This window comes from Diceros bicornis, chromosome 12, assembly GCF_020826845.1.
Source record: "Diceros bicornis minor isolate mBicDic1 chromosome 12, mDicBic1.mat.cur, whole genome shotgun sequence".
Taxonomy (NCBI): Eukaryota; Metazoa; Chordata; class Mammalia; order Perissodactyla; family Rhinocerotidae; genus Diceros; species Diceros bicornis.
The window spans coordinates 50,579,517-50,594,445 of NC_080751.1; the positions used below are offsets into that span (position 1 = coordinate 50,579,517).

The following is a 14,929-nucleotide window of genomic DNA, read 5'->3' on the forward strand; positions in this document are numbered from 1 at the left end:
CTTGTAATTTTCAATATTGTCAGAGGATTTTATAATGAGCATAAAATGTTTATATAATAATTTTAAAATGAACCTATTTTTATTGCTGGTAAGAAAAAAATACACGAATGAGGGGAAAAGAATTCTGAAATCATTTCATTTAATACATACATAACACACACATACACACTTAGACATTTCTAGTTTGACTGCACAAAGAAATTATATATAAGGTGGCAAGATGATTAATCCTTAAGGTCCTTTCAGTTCTAAGACTATGATTCTGATGAGTGAACAGGAGTCATTCTAAATAAGAACCTCATCCAAAATGGATCAACATTCATCTCTCACATAGAAAATTCCATTCCTAAATTCATTGCATAAAGTGTACAGATAAAGTGAAATGCTACAGGATCATTACAAATAATTATGACATAGTCACTGCGTCAGGCCACCTCTCTTTACCATAATTTACAGACTTAGGCTTACAATATATTACTATGCACACCTGAAAATCAGACTGTTAATTTAAAAGGAATTATCCTCCCCATTCCAGTAGTTTGAATTACTGAAGGACTGCTGTATTTTAAGGAATTCCTCCCACAATGACTTTACATAAAAGCAATCAAGTATACTGAGGTATAGGTGACCTGGGGCAAGTTCCAGTGTGTGGTCTTCAGGTAAAATCAAACTCAAGAAGGAGGCCAGCAAAGGGCAAAGTCGGAGGGAAGGAAAATGAAGTTGGCCCCACTGTTTTGCCAATCTACCATCTATAAGAATTCAGCTTCTCTATGTCTCCCTTCCAAACCAACCCAGCCTACCACAATGTCCAAGTCACCTGATTATAGGGTTTAATGGCCATAGGGATCAGACAGAGATCAGGTAGTATAACAAAACCACTGTTCACAAACTCCATAGTAACTCAGTTCATGCAAATCATCACTTCATTGATGTTCTAACCCAGAGCTTTATAAACTGTATCAAATGCTCTAAGATTCAGAATATAATCCAGTAGTTTCTACCAAACAATGAAGATCTAAATTGCCCACGAAATCCAGTCAGTACTTTTACTATTCTATACATTGAGATTCCACCAAGATCTTATTTGGGGGAAACAAATAGTATTTGAAGACAAGCATTTTCTTCTTGGCTTGTCCTCTCTCAACTGTGAAATCTAACTCAATATAGCTAAAGTTCAATTGACAGGAATGCCTGGGAATATATATATATTTGGTTTGATTTAATTTTCTGATTAATTGACAACTATGAATGTGTCAAAACAATGTTTTAAGAAACAGTATAAGAGAGAACTCAGAATTTGGGGTCAGTAAAACCTAGATTCAAACCCTAATTGTTGCTTTGTGATTCTGAGCAAGTCATTTAGTCATTTGAACCTTGTTTTCCCATCTGAAAATAGTGAAAAACAACAGCCTCTAGGGTTATTAGAACATTAATGAGAGATAATGTGAAAGTACATGATATAATTCCTAGCACATAGTATTGCTCGTGAGTGCTAGATTATCTATACACTAAGTATCACTGTGAATTGAACAAATAATTTTTCAGTAGAAAGCATAAATTCTGTCACTGGAATCAAATAATATGATAGGTCAATTGATTTGGATTTATAAACAGAACTTTATATGTGTGATCCTTTTTAAACAAACAAAAGGGGACTGCAGAACTGAATTCCATTTTTGTATAAATGAAAACCTACCGTTAGTGTAAAGGAGGTAAAATGCTATGAAGTAAACATGAAAGAATGAGTTCTACTGAGTTAAAAGACAAATTTTTTTTCCAAATGCTCCCTTTCTTAAATTGTCTATCACTAATTTAACCAGTCTCAATATTGTAACTTTGTGAGATACTCTATTTTGAACATTACTAAATCTCCAGGTGAGAAACATGACATTTATACAGTCTAAAAGTACCTATCTACAAAATGTTAATTACAAAGGTAAAAAAGAATAACTTTACATTGGAAAGCCTCGCAGACGCCACTTTAATTATGGGTTCAAAATTAATATCACTAGTAGTGGGACAAATAGAAATTGTGCTCTACCTACTGGATGAAACAAGAACCACAAAACTTCCCTTCTCTGATATCTCTGCTAATGATGCACAACGTGAATCTTATCATAATTTTAAAAATCAAATTCGAATTGAAGGAAAGTCTGCAAAATAACTGGCTTATAAATTTCAAAAGAGTCAAGATCACGAAAGTCAAGCAAAAATGAGGAACTATTCCAGAATAACAGACAGTAAAGAGTCATGACGACAAAATGTAACACATATGTTCTAGACTTGATCCTGTGCTATAAAGGAGATTATTGGGCCAACTGGCAAAACCTGAATGGGGTCTGAGAATTAAACAATAGTAAATATAAATGTTAATTTCCTGATTTTGAAAGCTGTATTGTGGCTGTGTACAAAAATACCCTTATTTGTTGGAAACACACACAAAAGTATTCAGGGAGGACAGGGTATCATGTTGGAAAATTGTTCTCAAAAGTTCTTTATAATGCCTTGCCCTTGCAACTTTTTTCCAAGTTTGAAATTGTTTCAAAATGGGAAAAAAAAAGAAAAAACTATTTCTACCACATATAAGGTTCTATAGTATTAAAAAATAGTTCTAGCTTTTGAAATTTAAATATCCTCAAAGATCAAAATAGTCATTCTCTTCTATCTTAAATATTTTATTAAATGTCTATTCCTAGCTAAGGCTAACCAAAGAAATTTTACTTAAGAAGGAAAGAGAAGGATGAATTTACTAACTCACAGGAGATTCCTGGGATTCCTAATCTCTAACCCTTTAATTGGCTGCCCAACTATTCCTCCTCAATCTTCATAAGCATTATAAGATTCCCTATTCATCTAGAACACTTGGGACCTCTCTGAATAAAGATTCCCCCAACACAAGAGAACCACATGCACAAGATGTTCAAAGTAGCCAAGTAAGTCATTAACTTACCAGATCCCAAGGATAACAGCAAGCTCTTCAGCACATAGGTCAGGCGTCTGAAACTGTTCACAATCTGCTAACTTTATCTCATTCAGAACAGTATCATCATTGAGCTCAAGATTCTGGTGGAATACAAAAAAATGCTGAGACCAAAAATTAAATGTGATTCATTCAACAGACAGTATGTAATTGATTGCTAGGGGGGATAACTTACCTTTCCTGTGTGTGTGTGTGTGTGTGTGTGTGTGTGAGGAAGATTAGCCCTGAGCTAACATCTGTTGCCAATCCTCCTCTTTTTGCTGAGGAAGATTGGCCCTGGGCTAACATCTGTGCCCATCTTCCTCCACTTTATATGGGATGCCGCCACAGCACGGCTTGACAAGCGGTGCGTCAGTCCACTCCCGGGATCCGAACTTGTGAACCCTGGGCCCCCGAAGCAGAGAGCATGAACTTAACCACTATGCCACCAGGTCAGCCCCTCACCTTTTTCTTTAAGATTATACAATGTCTACATATGATCAACAGTCTGTTTCTTGTGAAACACATATCTGGGGACAATTTACTGGGCAGAAATGGAGGACCATCTATACCTCAGGAATGCACTGACAATAACAATAATAAAGAACAACAGCTACCATTGATCGAGCCAAGTATGCAAAAGCCCCTCTACTGATATAGGATTCAAAACCAGATCCTTCTATTCTGCCTCTAAATTCTAATCTAAAATATCAACACACAACTCTGTTTCTCAACAGGATAGTGTAATTAGTGGTGAAATGTTACAAGTAATTTGTTGTTAATTAATGACAGAAATACTGAATTGACAAGCTGATTCTGAAATTTATATAGAAATGCAAAGGATCTACAGTAGCCAAAACAATCTGAAAAAGAATAAAATCTGAGGACTTAGAGTACTTGATAGAGTATTTGCTTTCAAGAATTACTACAAAGCCAAGAAAGTGTGGTACCAGCTTTAAGATACACATGTAGAAGAATGGGATAGAATAGAGTAAAAAATTTTAGACCCACGTTATATGGTCAATTGATTTTCAACAAAGGTGCTTAGGTGATTCAATAGATGAAAGTCTTTTCAATAAATGACATTGGAACAACTGGATATCCATTTGGGGAAAAAAATGACCATCTACCCTTATCTCATACCATACACAAAAATTAAATCAAAATTGAACACAGACCTTAATGTAGAAGCTAATACTAAAATACTTCTAGAAGAAATGATAGGAGAAAATATTTGCACCCTTGTGGTAGGCAAACAGTCCTTAACTAGGACACAAAAAACATCAACCATCAGAGAAAAACTTAATAAATTGGACAACATCAAATTAAAACTTCTGCTCTTTGGAAACACAGTTAAGCAAATGAAAAGCCAAGCTATAGACTCAGAGAATATATTCTCAAAACACATATCTGAAAAGGTATTTGTATTCAGAATATGGAAAACTCTTAAAACTCAATAATAATAAGATAAACAACCCAATTTAAAAATGGACAAAAGATCTGCACAGATACTTCGTAAAAGAAGATACACGATGCACAGCAAAGGAAACCATCAACAAAACGAAAAGACAACCTAACAATTGGGAGAAGATATTTGCAAACCATACATCTGATAAGGGCTTAATCTCCAAAATATATAAAGAACTCATGCATCTCAACAACAAAAAAACTAAAAACCCAATTGAAAAATGGGCAAAAGACCTGAACAGACATTTCTCCAAAGAAGATATACAGATGGCCAACAGACACATGAAAAGAGGTTCAAAATCACTAACTATCAGGGAAATGCAAATCAAAACTACAATGAGATATCACCTCACGCCCGTCAGAATGGCTATAATTAACAAGACAGGAAACAACATGTGTTGGAGAGGATGTGGAGAGAGGGGAACTCTCATACACTGTTGGTGGGAGTGCAAACTGGTGCAGCCACTATGGAAAACAGTATGGAGATTCCTCAAAAAATCAAGCATAGAACTACCATATGATCCAGCTATTCCACTGCTGGGTATTTATCCAAAGAACTTGAAAACACCAATTTGTAAAGGTACATGCACCCCTGTGTTCATTGCAGCATTATTCACAACAGCCAAGACTTGGAAGCAACCTAAGTGCCCATCAAGGCACGAATGGATAAAGAAGCTGTGGTATATACACACAATGGAATACTACTCAGCCATAAGAAACGATGAAATCCAGCCATTTGTGACAACATGGATGGACATTGAGGGTATAATGCAAAGTGAAATAAGTCAGAGGGAGAAGGTCAAATACCGTATGATTTCCTTCATCAAGTAGTAGATGATAACAACAATAAACAAACACATAGGGACAGAGATTGGATTGGTGGTTACCAGAGGGGAAGGGGGGAGGGAGGAGGGTGAAAGGGATAATTCGGTATAATTGTGTGGTGATGGGTTGTAATTAGTATTTTGGTGGTGAACATGATGTAATCTATGCAGAAATAGAAATATAATGATGTACACCTGAAATTTTTACAATGTTATAAACCAATGTTACTGCAATAAACAAAAAATTAAAAAAAAAGAAGATACACGAATGGCCAATAAGCACACAAAAAGATCCTTGACAAAAGTAATCAATGAGGAAATACTAATTAAAATCAGAACGAACCAATAGTACACACACATTAGAATGGATAAAATTAAAAAGACTAGGGGCCGGTCTTGTGGCGTAGTGGTTAAGCTCAGTGTGCTCGTCTTCAGCGGCTCGGGTTCGCGGGTCCAGATCCCAGGTGCAGACCTACACCACTCGTCAGCCACGCTGTGGCAGCGACCCATATACAAAGTAAAGGAAGATTGGCACACATGTTAGATCAGGGCTAATCTTCCTCAAGCAAAAAAAGAGGAAAATTGACAACAGATGTTAGCTCAGAGCAAATCCTCAGCAAATAAAAAAAAATTAATAAGACTGACAATAGTAAATGTTGGCAAGGATCTAGAGCAATCAGAACTTTCAGACATTGCTGGTGGACATGTAAAATGGTACAACCACGGAAAACTGTTTGCTACTTTCTTATAATACACATACATTTGCCATATGAGCTATCAATTATACTCCTAGGTAGTCACCCACAAGAAATGAAAACATATGTCCACACAAAGACACGTATATAAATGTTCATACCAGTTTTATCTATATTAGCCCCAAACTGGAAAAAACCCAAATGTCTGTCAATGGGTAAATAGATTTTTAAAAGAGTTATGCTACATCCATCCAATGGAATTCTAGTCAGCAATAAAAAGGAACTACTGACACATGCAACCACAAAGATAAATCTCAAAAAAATCATGCTGAGCAAAAGAGGCCAGACACAAAAAAGTACATACTATATGATTTCATTCACATGAAATTCTAGAAAAGGCAAACTATCTGTAGTCACAGAAAGCAGATCAGTGATTATTTAGGGCCAGAGGAGTGGGGGATAACTGCAAAGAGGCATGATGGAACTTTCTAGGGTAATGGAACATATCTTGACAGTAATGGTTGAGTGTATACATTTGTCAAATCTCATCAAACTGTACAATTAAAATGGGTCAATTTTTCTGTATGTAAGTTATATTTCCATAAAATTAATTTTTAAAAAATTAATTATCAAAAAATAGTAAAATCACAATGAGATATCACTACACACACACTCACCAGAATGACAAAAATTAAAAAGACTTACAGTACCAAGCGTTGGCAAGGATGTAGAGAAACCGGCGCTCTTATACAGTGATAGTGGGAATGTAAAATAGTACAACCACTTTGGGAAACAGTTTGGCAGTTTCTCATCAAGTTAAAAATACATTTACCACACAACTCAGTCATTCCATTCCTAGGTATTTACCCAAGAGAATTAAAAACATGTTCACACAAAGAATTACAATGTTCCAAGCAGCCTTATTCATAACAGCCAAAAACTAGAAACAGCTCAGTTGTCCACGAACAGGTGAATGGATAAACACATTGTGGATTACTCATACAATGAAATAACACCCAGCAATAAAGAGGAACTAACAATTGGTATCAAAACATGTATAAGCTCAAAAACATTATGCTAAGTGAAAGATACCAGACACAGAAGAGTATTATTATGATTCCATTTATTTGAAATTCTAGAAAAAGCAGCTCCAATCTGTGACAGAGAGCAGATCACAGAGAGGGAAAGTGATTGACTGCAAAGGAGTGTGAGTGGACTTTCTGGCATAATGGAAGTGGTTCTATATTTTGATTACGGCGGTGGTTACACAGGTCTGTTTGTCAAAACTCAAAGTGTACATTTAAAATAGGTGAATTTTATTTTATGTAAATTATTCCACAATAAACTCGATTTAAATTTTTTTTCTTATTCAACAAAAGTAACTAAAACTAAGAACACTTTAAAACCGAAATGGAGCTAGGCATAGCCCCACCGTTTCAGAAGGCTGGAAATTGTCTACGGCTAAGAGGTCAACCTCTTAACTGGAAACCTCAACTGGTAAATAGTTATTCTGCCCAAATCACAGCCCCAAGGAACAGCTTTCCTTGTCTATCCTCAAATTCACCCTAACTATACACCTAGCTCTATCTACAGGGTTTCAAGAAAAGAGTGCAGCAACTCCAACAACTAATGACAGGAGGAACACAGAATTTAGGCTGCTGCTCAGTCTCCACTGAGCAAGTGGCTCTTCCTCCCTGAACGAGCACCCTTCAAAGGGCAGGGCTGGCAGGTGTACAGCACACCCTGGTGGCCATCCATTTTCAACACAGGCCTGTCATAATTTTTAAAATAGAGCTACATATGTCATTTTAAATTTTCTAATAGCTACATTTTAAAAAATGAAAAAAAAGAAATGATTTAACCTAATACATCAAAATTATTATCCTTGTAACATATTTCAATAGAAAATTATCAATTATATACTATACATTCTTTTTTTCTTAGTCTATGAAATCTGGTGTGCACATCTCAATTTAGATGAACTTTCAAGTGACTGACAATCACATGTGGCTGATGGCTACCATACTGGACAGTGCAACTCTAGAGTATCCCAAAACTCACCTTTTTACATCCTTATAGGGTTGTACCAACCTGCTCACATTAGTAATACTCAGTGTTTAATAACACACTGTAGAGTGCCTTTATAGATCTAATCTGATCCTTGAACAAAGTGTGACATGGGAAAAACAAATGAGGAAACTAAGAATATAATATCCTTCCCAGGTTCTCACCCAGGCTAGACAAAGTAAGGATGGGACAGGAACTGAGTCTCCCCCTCCCAGCCCGGGACTCCTTCCCCTCCACCACAGAAGACCTGAGACATGCCAGTGTTAGCAGCAGGGCATTATTATTTGCCAGATACAAGCAGGTGAACAAAAGAGTTTTGATCTTCATTCAAGATTCTCTATGTTCCTATTCAGCTCTCTTCGAAATTAAAATGGGTCTGCTGCAGTACCTACTTACGTAACTGTCCACAAGTCCCAAATTTAAAATAGTGTTCTACTTTAGTCCCACTCAAACCTCATAACATTCTACTGAATCAAGAAATCAGCTACAGTCTTTTAGATCTATTCAAGTGATACTCATGATATTGTTACTGTGTGCCCATCAGAGATTTGTTTCTGTTTTTAGTGTTGCCCTTGCTGTGTAATAAACGCTATAATTAGTTTACCTAGTAAAAGCCTGAAACTGCGCTAACATGGACTTTTAGACAGTTTTTGCACATAACTTTGTACAATCCTGCAACAGAGGCCAGCCATATAAGATACATATCAGGACTCTCTTGTATTATAGAATTTTTCTTGTTCTGAACATCCTTGATGTTACAGCTAGCAAAAACAAAAACTGGTATTTCAGATCTGTTTTCTGAAATCTTTTAAGCTAAAATCACATGCAAGAATTGACTTTGCAGCTACTAATTTTGACACCTTTTATTTTTTTTATTTTTTTGTGTGTTAGGAAGATCAGCCCTGAAGTAACATCCATGCTAATCCTCCTCTTTTTGCTGAGGATGACCAGCTCTGAGCTAACATCTATTGCCAATCCTCCTTTTTTTTTTTTCCCCAAAGCCCCAGTAGATAGTTGTATGTCATAGTTGCACATCCTTGTAGTTGCTGTATGTGGGATGCAGCCTCAGCATGGCCGGAGAAGCGGTGCATCGGTGCACGCCCGGGATCCGAACCCAGGCCGCCAATAGCGGAGCGCGTGCACTTAACCGCTAAGCCATGGGGCCGGCCCTAATTTTGACACCTTTTAGACCTCTATAAAAGTGTTATATTGAAGCAGCAAACCAATAAGTGCTGCAATTTGGATATTTAGTTTTATTTTTAGTTAAACACCATCTTGGTGCATTCATTCATACCATCTAATATATGACATACTGTTGTCGTATGTATAATTTTGTGAACTTTATTTCCCTTTGTATTCATTTTAACATCTAAATAAATTGCTGTATTGTGCTTAATGTAAAAAGACAAATTAGCACATAATTTATCTCCAACAAGTGGGACAATCCATATTCAGTATTTAATGTATATTTCTTATTAGTGATGGCTGATCACATATATGTTTGTTTTCTGTGAATACACAATTTTAATGTATTCTCCCCCCACTCCTCCCCACAACTGAACAATAAAGAACAGAGGCTGTGTCTTTGATTCCCACAGTGGGGTTGCTCATAATTGTCGGCTTATTAAATCTAGATATCCAATAGCTTTAGTCCATGCAATTCCCCATTAATTATGGATTAAAAATCTAGGAAGGCCCAAAGGGAAATATTATGTTCCTCACTGGCAGTATAATTACTGTATTTCCTCAATTCTCAGATATACATTTTCACATTGTAACATTTCTAATCAGGATATATTCTGTAATCACTGTAATTGGTATAATAGTGCTCTTTTTTCCCAAAGAGAGGTTATTAAACAGATGGTTTATTTTATAATCTAATAGTGTCTCTGACATAAGGAAATATGACATACAACTGATTAAACAAACAATTCTATCTTCCATCCACGAGTATAAAACTGTTTCTATCTAATCCATACCTACACCACATAATTTACACTTTCCACCTTTAAGTAGTAATTAATGGAGACCCTAAGATTATCTGAATGTATTTTATTTCAAATACGAAAGGTTAAATAAATTTGTATTAAATTGTACATCATTTTTATACATTCCTCATAATAGTCATCATATCCTGTTTATCATCACAGGAGATAATTTTCTCCTGTGAATAAACAACAATGGATTACTGAATTATATGCTTGGATTGCAGAATTAAACCTCTTTTCGTTGACCCTGTGCTACAGCCTAAAAATCAGGCTTATGACAGTTAATCTAAGACTTAGGGAGGGACTTGGGTTACATTAAAAAGCTTAAGAAGGAGAGTCCAGTCTATATAAGGAGGAAATGGATGATAGAAGCAGGTATCAATACAGTTCCCTGACCAGCATCAACACAGCAGTACAAACACTCGCTCAGCTATGGCTCTACCTACTTCAGGAAGCACAGGCTGTACCCTATATGTCTTATCCCAGAGGTTCTACATGTTTCTCTTCCTTCCTTCTCCTCTTAGAATCAATAGCTGTTCCTCCCTGAAGTTATCACAGAAGCAAACAGAGTACTTGGAGCAAGCCCAGGACGTATTCAATCTCATCAAAGGCCTTCCTTGGGACTCCTGAGTGCTAGTATCCCTAGCCCCTACCCTTGGCATTATTTTCAGTACAGAATAGAATTTTAGTGTTCAATGTACCCAAGGTAAATTTGTTTGCAGGCCCTGGAATGAAGAGTAGTAAGACATGGGCTTCAAGGACAGTAACATCAACCAAAAGAACAACCAAAAATGTTGGTTTGGGGTCTCTGGGATAAGGAAATATAAATGCTAATGACCTCCACGGAAGCAGACAGAAAGACCTATAAGTAGGTAAACTGATCAAGAGCCATAAATTTAAGCTAGAAGAAGAGAATGCATTAGCCAAGTCAAGAAAAGTATACTAAGGCAGCAACCAGCCCACTAATGACAGAGTAACAAAAGACAGATCAGAAAACTGGTAAAAAGGACTTCTGATCACCTGTTTACATATTTAGAAGAAGCCCAAGAAATTTCAAGCCTCTTAATGTTCAAAAATATCCATAGGGCCAGCCCCGTGGTTTAGCAGTTAAGTGCGCGTGCTCCGCTGCTGGCGGCCCGGGTTCAGATCCCGGGCGCGCACCGATGCACCGCTTCTCCCGCCATGCTGAGGCTGCGTCCCACGTACAGCAACTAGAAGGATGTTAAACTATGATGTACAACTACCTACTGGGGCTTTGGGGGAAAATAAAAAAATAAAAAAATAAAAAATATCCATAGAAGGGGGCCGGCCCGGTGGCGCAAGCAGTTAAGTGTGCGCACTCCGCTGCGGCGGCCCAGGTTCGCCGGTTCGGATCCCGGGTGGGCACCAACGCACCGCTTGTCAGGCCATGCTGTGGCGGCGTCCCATATAAAGTAGAGGAAGATGGGCACGGATGTTAGCCCAGGGCCAGTCTTCCTCAGCAAAAAAGAGGAGGATTGGCATTGGATGTTAGCTCAGCGCTGGTCCTCCTCACAAAAAAAAAAAAAAAAAAAATCCATAGAAGGCAAAAAGTAAGGCAACACATATGTTAGCAGCTAGAAAAATTAGTCTCGACTCAGTCTGACTTTTGGACTTTTTCAAGGAGGATAATACATAACTAATTGCGCTATTAACTCATATTTACTGAAGTATGGAAGAAAAACAACATTTTATCTCTACTTAAGGGTAAAAAAGACTTAAATACAGGTTGTCTTTTTTTACCCCCCAGCCACCTTGAAAAAGCTCGAGAAGGAACAAAATGAAGCCTCTTCCCACCCCATTCAGTGTTTCTACAAAACTCACCTACTGAAGCTATGAGACTTCAAAGTTAATAACTTACAATCCTACTCACCTTGGTTAAATGTTCCTGAGGAGTGGCTGCTGGACTGAATTCACAACTTGAAGAGACGTCTCCTTTTCTTCTTACATCTAGAATAAGCTGTGCCACATAATTTTCCTGGAATCGTGTCCTTTTTCCCAAAGCACCTGAAAAAAATAAAATTATATTTATTGATTTGTAAAGCATATCTACTGTACAATCATAAAGAGTAATATTTTCAGAGTGCTTTAGAGTTTATAAGCTTTTTCTCCATTTCACATAAGAGAAACCTGAGGCCCAGTGATGGTTTTAAAATGACTTCTAAAATCATAAAGCCAATAAGCTATGGGGCCAGAACTCAAACCCAGGACTCCTGTCACTAGATTCCACATACCTATTTTTGCATCAAACTACTTCCTTCCTCAAAGAAGAGTAACTCATTAAGTGTCGTAGGTAGAAGAAATATTATCATTTCCACATAACAGATGAAAAAATGGAGGTTCTGAGGTGAAGTCACTTGCTCAAGATAACAGGGCTTCTACGTATCAGAGCCAGAGCTTAAAGCCCGAGTCTTCAGCTTCTAAAACCAACAGTCTTTCTATTATACTATCTGGCTTCATGTAACACCAAAATTTTTTTCATTTTGTATCTGAAATAACTTGCTGCAGAATAGCTTTAAGGGAAGCAAAAGTTCTAACATCCATTCTGTGGCCAACAGTCAGATTACAAAGACCCCTGATTACAAAGACCAATGTAAGAAGTCTGGATTTTATCCTGTGATGAGTCTGGCTCTAAGTTATACATCAAACTTTTAAACATGGTACACTAAAATAACTATTGAGATGGTCTAATACAGCTTATATTTTTATAGTAAGGCTACAGATGAATGGCAAAAAATAATAATCTGAGTCTCATTTTATATTTGTAACCAGCACATTTGTATCATTAAGTTCTTCACTTTTTTTTTTTTTTAAAGATTTTATTTATTTATTTTTTCCCCCCAAAGCCCCAGCAGATTGTTGTATGTCATAGATGCATATCCCTCCAGTCGCTGCACGTGGGACGCGGCCTCAGCGTGGCCGGAGAAGCAGTGCATCGGTGCGCGCCCGGGATCCGAACCCGGGCCGCCAGCAGCGGAGCGCACGCACTTAACCGCTAAGCCACGGGGCCTAAGTTCTTCACTCTTAACTTGGAAAAAAATATGAAGAACTAGCTAGTAAATATACCAACAGTTAAAGCTGACTATACAGAGTACTGTGATATTACTTTTTTGAATAGCCCAAAGAAAAAGTCTCCTAGGACCAAAACATTTAAAAACATAATCTCTGAAACTAACCTCACAAGTTATATTATATATAACTATTTTCAAATACAGACGAGACTCTAACCTACACATGGCCACTGTTCCAAAAGTTATAAGCTAGATATTTAATAATTTTCCCCACATAAATAATGTAATAAAAGATGGATAAGATCCAAGACCAGGCCACAAAGTCATATTTAACTCATAATATATCTGAAGGGTTTTATTGACAGGACTAACTCAATAAGAAGCATAGAATGTGGGGACTAAGAATGGGCCTTAGAGATGATCTAGACCTAGCCTAGGGAGGACAAATAGGTTCAATCATTTTAACATTCACAGATTGGCAGTCTTCGCCTGGAAGGAGGAGCCCAGGTTGAACAGGGATAAGTGGTGTGATCAACGATGATGTCTAACTTTCATTAATATCTTCAATATTGATGCCAATTTATTGTGAGACACTGGATAGAGTAATACGTAAAAAGAAACCAGGGTTTCTTATTTAGTACTCAGAAGAAACACAGAGGTTTTAGGAAAAATTCTGTAATTTATTGGTTCATTCAACAAATGTTTATTGAGTGCCTACTATATGCCAGACAGCACTGTAAGGCACTGAAGAAACAGCTAAACAAAACAGTCAAAAATTTCTGTTCTTAAGGAATACCAAAAAAGCAGGATGGAATTTGTAGGTGGGTATTTATGAGAAAGAAAATGGAGGAAGGCCAAACTAAACCTGGAAATCAAGAGGGGCCTTAGGAAGCCTACACCCATAACCAAATGGTCAAAAGTTCATTTGTGGACTACCTGGCTGCTATTTATTACTAACATGTGTCTAACTAGATTAGAAATAAATAGACATCTCTGGAATAAAGAAAATATGTAATTTCAAATTTGTTCTAAAACTATGAATTTTTAAAACAAAATCTTTAAGATCTCTTTTTGTAAAGCAAAGAACAGGACATACAAAATCAAATACAACCAAATGGCCAATGTATATATTAGTTTTACGATAAAAATAAATCAATTATCCACAAAAGGTAAAAAGTCTTACCTGTCAAATCAATTTGTAATTTGCTGATGTCTTTAGCAATATTGAACTCATCTTTTGCTTTTTTATATTCATAATAATATAAAAATATATATGCACATTCCAGATGGAATTGAATAGCCAAATATCGACCTGAATCATCTACAAACAGATTCTCTAGTTTCATCACTGCAAGACAAAAAATAAAACATTAAAAACTATGATGAGAATAAAATTATATTAATGAGTAAAAAGTTGAGTCCATAATATGTAAAGTAGACATTACACAGTCCTGCTCTTAAAGAAGTTTAAATCTGGAAGATTTAATATATATATAATAATATAATAATAATAATATATAATAATAGTTCACCAATTGGCATTCTCTGAGCGCTTATATGTTCCAAACACGAAGCTAAAGACATTTATACGTTACCTCCTTTATACCACACAATTCTAGGAGATATGATTCACAACCCTGCTCTTTCTTATTTTAGAGTGCTTGTCTTAATCACGCTATAAAAAAATATGGCAATACAGGATGACGACGTGAAGTACCAAATGAATCTACAAAGAGTTAATGCAAAAATCTAATGAAGAAGAGATCAGTTTAGTTTCCCTCCTAAAGAATGTTGAATTTCTCCCTTAAAAGAAAAGGAAAAACAGATATATATCCATATATATCTAAGATAATATGAGTACCATATAGAAAATGGATGAATATTGGCTTAGCAGTCATAT

The 14,929-nt window shown here is 36.5% G+C and overlaps 1 protein-coding gene across 5 annotated transcripts in view; it reads right to left on the bottom strand.

Annotated features, from left to right (window-relative positions):
* The window catches only part of TTC27 (tetratricopeptide repeat domain 27), a 171,396-nt gene that overhangs the window by 125,161 nt on the left and 31,306 nt on the right, over positions 1 to 14,929 (bottom strand). For 3 of the 5 annotated variants that reach the window (XM_058551476.1, XM_058551477.1, XM_058551479.1), the window contains exons 6-8: positions 14,213 to 14,377; positions 11,892 to 12,025; positions 2,951 to 3,084 (exon numbers count right to left, since the gene is read on the bottom strand). In XM_058551476.1, coding sequence (XP_058407459.1) covers positions 2,951 to 3,084; positions 11,892 to 12,025; positions 14,213 to 14,377 — 433 coding nt within the window. The remainder of the gene's footprint in view (positions 1 to 2,950; positions 3,085 to 11,891; positions 12,026 to 14,212; positions 14,378 to 14,929) is intronic. The other 2 variants (XM_058551480.1, XM_058551478.1) reach the window with 1 other exon arrangement.